Source organism: Nansenia antarctica (genome assembly GCF_963989245.1).
Source record: "Nansenia antarctica genome assembly, chromosome: 4".
In the NCBI taxonomy this organism is placed as follows: Eukaryota; Metazoa; Chordata; class Actinopteri; order Argentiniformes; family Microstomatidae; genus Nansenia; species Nansenia antarctica.
In genome coordinates this window covers 63,227,840-63,234,089 of record NC_137689.1, presented here as the reverse complement: position 1 = coordinate 63,234,089, position 6,250 = coordinate 63,227,840, and the positions used below count along the sequence as shown (strand labels likewise).

The following is a 6,250-nucleotide window of genomic DNA, read 5'->3' as shown; positions in this document are numbered from 1 at the left end:
AGGTATAGCATAGCATAGAGTACAGCACAGTGTTTTATCTGTACAGTATAGTATAGTGGATAGTGTACATAGCCTTTATTTATGTAAACCAGCTCCTTTCCCTTCTTGTCTTTTTTTCTTTTTTTTCTTTCCTAGCACCAGGGGAGCCCCCCCCTCCCAAATTTCGTTGTTTGGTACCTGTACTATATCAATGACAATAAAGACCATTCATTCATTCAAAATCGTTTTCTCCTTAGGCTTGGACAGGTTAATATTGGCCCAGGTGAGAAATCAACCGGTTTTGAAACGGATGTTCATGATGAAGTCTATTATAGGCTGCCTATATAATATCATGTTAAATGCGTCATGGACATGTGTTGTGTGAGGGATAGGTGTACATCTCTCCCGGCCCTCGGCAGCCCACGTTGCGGGGGTTTCTTTTCTGTTGCGGTGCGGCAGGGGGAGGATCCACGCTGCGAGGTTCCACCCTACGTCACCAAGAGGAGAATTTACACAGAAGAGACGCACATCTCCTCTCCGGCGAGCTGCGCCTTTATATACCCGAGTCAGCTAGCAGATTGATGTTTAGAGGCATTGCAGACCTCAATGCAGACGGAGTCCGAAGTCTGATAATTAGATCCCGTCGATACAACATGAGATCAACAGTTTGAAGTTTAATCTTTTTTTTGATCGCTTGTGTTAAAACGTGAGTATTTGATGCCAAATGGTAAACCTTTACGCATGCATGCAATTACCATCCTTGTCTGTATCGATTCATCGTTTGTGTTTAACCTATTTGCTTTAGGTAAAATAACATGCGTTTAGAAATAAAAGACCATGTCGGATGCTTGGGGCTCTAATCTATTGTTGTCACTATGCGGTACTTTCAGCCGCATCCTAATTGCCCGCATCCCGCCCGCATCCACGGCAGGTCGCCTCCCGCTGCCTCCTCTCTTGAAGATGGAAAATCAAGGCATTTCTTTGACTGCCCCGGAAAAAAAACTAGTTGCAATTTGATATCATGCAAAATGGCATAGAGTATGGAAAAGTGGTATGTTATCCTTTTTAAATGTCGTATTGAAAAGCCATGCCGTTCTACTCACCCCCTCTGGCAGGGTCAGTAATCCGAGGTGCTGCCGTATGTCAGCCAGTCTCTGACATGGACTATGAGTGACCTTCTCATCTCTGACTGTCAGTTTAATACCGGATTAGCAGATCACTTTCATTCACAATGCAAACTCGTTAATGCGGTTTAAATTCAAGGCACAGTTTTGAAGACGGATGAGATAGAATAGCTACAGCGTTTCTTCCTATACGGCTCTCTTGCATAGTCATTGACTTCCCGGTGACTTCCCTTTGATCCAATGAGATTGCTGAGTTAGCATATGACGCTGGATAGTTGTGCTAGGGGATCTAGGGTGGGATTCAATTGACGGGATCAAGAATGGAATAAGAGCAGGTTTTCACAGACAGGTAACGGATTAAGCCCACGGGTCGTGCGTGCGTGTAAGGATGGACCCAACTTATCTGCTCTTCCTAAATTGAATGTGTGCAGCCTCTCCCTTCTCCCTTCTCCACCACCACCACCATCTCTGTTGCATTGTGAAGAAACCCCACTAAGCCTCATCACCCTCAATCTATAACATTTCTAATGCCAGAATGAATGCAGTAATGACAATACAATGCAGCCACTGACATGTGTGTGTGCGTATGGAGGGGGGGGGGGGGGGGTGGTATGTTTGCTTTTTTCTTGGCCAGGGGCTCACATAATAAAGTGATTTATATCTCAACTGAACCTGACGTCCCTGGTTAAATAATGGATAGATACAATAAATAACTATGTTATGCCCTCGCTGTGTATGTGTGTGGGTGTGTGAGTGTGTGTGTGAATGTATGCTGCCTTTCATGGCCATGCATGTTTTTTTTGCTTGTTTGAATAAAACATATACTGTAAAAACATATATAAATCCCCCCCTGCCTCCTCCCAGATCCTGAGACAGCCATGCCGGAACAGAGTAATGACTACCGCGTGGTGGTGTTCGGTGCTGGCGGAGTGGGCAAGAGTTCCCTGGTGCTGCGCTTCGTCAAGGGGACCTTCCGGGAGAGCTACATCCCCACGGTGGAGGACACGTATCGGCAGGTCATCAGCTGTGACAAGAGCATCTGCACGCTCCAGATCACAGACACCACAGGGAGCCACCAGTTCCCCGCCATGCAGCGTCTGTCCATCTCCAAAGGCCACGCCTTCATCCTGGTCTACTCCATCACCAGCCGCCAGTCCCTGGAGGAGCTGAAGCCCATCTTCGAGCAGGTGTGTCAGATCAAGGGGGACGTGGAGAGCATCCCCATCATGCTGGTGGGGAACAAGTGTGACGAGACGTCAGCCAGGGAGGTGGAGACGTCGGACGGAGAGGCCACGTCCAGGAAGTGGAAATGCGCGTTTATGGAGACGTCGGCCAAGACCAACCACAATGTCAAGGAGCTGTTCCAGGAGCTGCTGAACCTGGAGAAACGCAGGACTGTCAGCCTCCAGATCGACGGCAAGAAGAACAAGCAGCAGAAGCGCGCTGAGAAACTCAAGGGGAAGTGTGTCGTCATGTGAGAGAAGGAGGAGGTGGACATTATGGAGAAAGGGGAAGAAGGGGAGGAAAAAGGAGGGCAAGGAACGAGAGGAAGAATATGGATTGTCTCCCAGTGGGGATGGGTCCAACAAAAGACACACGCCTCTCACTAGACACCCAACCGAGAAGGAGGGAGGGAGGGAGAAACGGAAGCACCAACGATTTAATCATTGACTCATTTTCTCATCCAACTGTCTAGAAAGTAGATTGGAAGAGTCCCCTCCCCCACCCCCACAAAGATTCCTCCTCCTTTTAAGCCACACACACACACACACACACACACACATACACACACACACACACACACACAGACGCTTTGAATGAAATAATATTAATACTACTATTCCCAGCTTGCATCCGAGGGGATTTTAATTGCAGAAATTGCACCGTTCAAGATCTCAGTACTAATCAGCATTGCTTGGCAACCTTCCTCTAATCTAACCTCCACCAAACCCCCAGAGACAGAGCTGAACCAAGGAGAGACAGAGAGAGGCAGAGAGATGCATGTATCCCATAGCTGCCATTAGAAAACACTATCTGTAACTCTGTAAACATGGATGGACTTTCTATCAATGGAAGATGGAACTGTTGTTGCCGTTTTTGTCGATTGGAACGGATGGAATTATTTGGAAGACAGACATTCTAGAATGCATATTACCCAGTAATATTCCTCTCCCAGTGACAGTGCTAAAGAAGAGCAATACTCTTAGGAGAAGATTGAAGCACTTGAGTTTAAAGTGATAAAGTGATGAGCCATTTGGAAGGTACTTATTAAATGCAACATACAACTGGAAAAGGTCACTCTATTGTTTTTTTAAATATATTTTTTTATAGTTTAGTCTTTTTTGTGAAGGTTATTTTTTCAATGCTGTAAGTATTCTGGCATTTGGGATTCAAAGCCTAAGAAAATGTCTGGCCAATTTATCCTTAATAGATACTCACAGTAGAACATACATTATAGACAAAAGATGTCTAGTCAAAATCATAATTTGAATGGTGAAGCCACCCCTTTTTTATTGTTTTATGAGAGTTTGTGGTTTAAGTAATAGCTTTATATTTATTATATATTGGTTCAGAACTATATTTTTTACCAATATTTATAGCATTTGAGCCTATTTGACCAAGAGAAACAGATGTAATACAAATGAAAGTGGCAATATAAACCTTTAAGATTGTACAACAAAGAAGACTATTCCTTAGTACCGACCCTGGTTTGATCGTAGATCATAGGTATAGATTGCGTTGCAGTCGATTGATGTGCATTGTAAATTCTCTTCTGAGATGTTTCTGATACCTGCCAGATTAAATGGACAGAATGAGCCTCAAAGCAATGGCTGTGTTTCATGTCGCCTATGTTGCAGTCATGCTGCACAGCGCAGGAGATTACTATACCATATTGATGTGGTTACTTACATGGCGACCTGGAACCCAAACCATCATCACATAATGAATTGTGTAATTAGTGAGGTCACTTCCTGTTGGAGGTATTAGGTTGTTATTAATGTATTTATTTATTTTCTGTCAACACCATGGGCCAGTTTCACAGACAAGGCTTAAGCCTAAGATTTTACATTGAAAGTGTGATTTAGTCCAGGACTAGGCTTAAGCCTTGTCTGTGAAACCGGCCCCATATGTATTACTAAATCAGCTATTACATATCCAGTGTCAACATACATCAAGGGTTTTATTGATGATTTCATAATAAAAGGTTAGAGGGAATTCATAATTAAATTCAAGGATGCAAAACAACACCAATGGAGAAAGTAACATAGTTAAATTAGAGAAAATGGACGATAAAATAGTGTATTTTATTGTGCACAAAATCTTTGTGATATCCCATTTTTATTTGTGGGTGTGCTGAATGTTACTTTTTCAAATAATGTGGCTATTGCCGGATGCTATCAGCTAATCTTTGAAAGATACAATATGAAGCCCCATAAGCTTACAATAACACTGTCTGAGGTAGTTGACAGTTCATCAGTGTGTCAAGTTAAACATCTGAATGGAATTGCTTCCTTGTACTGAAAATGTATGTTTCTAGGCAACTAAATGCATTACAGCAGACCTGTCAATGTCAAATATTGGCTAAATAAGTTCCCTTTTATCTATTCATTGCCTTTTTAAGGTGTCCACATTCAATGGTTGGACCCTATTTCATTTTAGAGAATCATACTCAATATGTAACACTGTATTTTATTCAGTCTTTAACTTTTGGGAGACCATTGAAGTGGAGGGAGCAGAAGGTGTGTATATATCTTAGTATGACAGGTGTTGTTACTATAAACAGTTCTGGCTTCATAGTTAGCTTGTTATTGCTGCACTGGCTGTCTTTGTATACAGAGCAAGTGGATAGAGAAACTGTAAGATATCGATTGTAAAGTATATGATTACGCCATAGGCTAATAGGCTACGTGGACACATCACTAATATTGTTGAATCGAGATAGAGAAGTTAAATATGCAAATAGGCTCAAAGTATCTAGAGGATCGATCAGAGCACTAATCCGCTACTAAAGTAATTTAAGTGGATCGTCAAAGTTTAACATTGTCAGTCAAAACGTAACGTGGGTTAGGAATGTGCTTCTCAAAGACCAACGCTGAGGCCAATTCTAAAAGACTATTTTCAGTCGATTTCATCGCCAGAATTATTGAATTTCTTACATATTGTAGTTCCCTTGTTCTAATCAAATGCCTGTATAGACATCATGTGTGCCTACATGTTTATATTTAAGTGTATATATTGAGTCACAAGAATAAAATAAATTATGCATTAATACTTGTCCTTGTACATCTGTATGACTTGGTGAGTTAAATAGATGCTTTGTCATTTGTTTTGATCAATCCAATTAATAATGTAATAAGCTGTTACCAGGTTGTTTTAGTCATTTCCAGGTCCAAGGTACATGTATAAGAGAAAGTTAAACCATTAACCATAATATTTTAGAAGTGAATGTTTACTGTACTGTAGCTGCCAATGTTCTACAGCGTCTTGAACTAGACACAATGTCTTTAGAACTGTGTCAGAGAGAGAGATAGGGAAAGAGAAAGAGAGAGAGAAAGAGAGAGAAAGAGAGAGAGGGAGAGAAAGAGAAGGATTAAGTGTGTGTGTGTGTGGGGGGGGGGGGGGGTAGAGAGAAAGCAATAGAGATAAAGAGAGAGATGATACTATGTCCTTTAAAACTGCTGTACCCCGGGAACAAAAACCGGACAATACAGTATCTATTAGGGTAACGTGACAGAGTCTAGTTTTACTTACTGTCTGTTTGCGTGGTGGAAATCTTTCTCTATCCTTGGGGAGAGAAACTTGGAAAGTCGCAAACTTCACCTGGCTTGACTTTTGTTTGTACTTTTGTTACTACCAGAACTTTATGGAGATCAGGTGAGACTGGTGGAGGCAGAAATCGAAAGGGAATGGAATTCGGAATGGAATGGAATGGTATTCCTAATTCCATTCCATGTATTACAATGAAACCTACAATTTCTATCTCCACTACCCTCCCTGATGGAGATCTCTCTCTCTCTGTCTCTCTCTCTATCTCTGAAAGCCAACCGTTCTCCTTAACCGTGTACCCAGGGGTCAGATGATGACCAACCAACTAGCCACTGTAGTAGTGTGTGTCCTCAATTGAAGCAGGCAGCTAATTACTGCAC

At 42.2% G+C, this 6,250-nt stretch overlaps 1 protein-coding gene across 1 annotated transcript; it reads left to right on the top strand.

Moving 5' to 3' along the window:
• Positions 1 to 1,981: 1,981 nt before the first annotated feature.
• On the top strand, positions 1,982 to 2,581 carry diras2 (DIRAS family GTPase 2; the record flags this gene model as incomplete). The annotated part of the gene is made up of 1 exon (XM_080529023.1): positions 1,982 to 2,581. One exon carries the CDS (start codon positions 1,982 to 1,984, stop codon positions 2,579 to 2,581), a length of 600 nt encoding a protein of 199 aa, XP_080385149.1.
• Between the last annotated feature and the right edge of the window lie 3,669 nt (positions 2,582 to 6,250).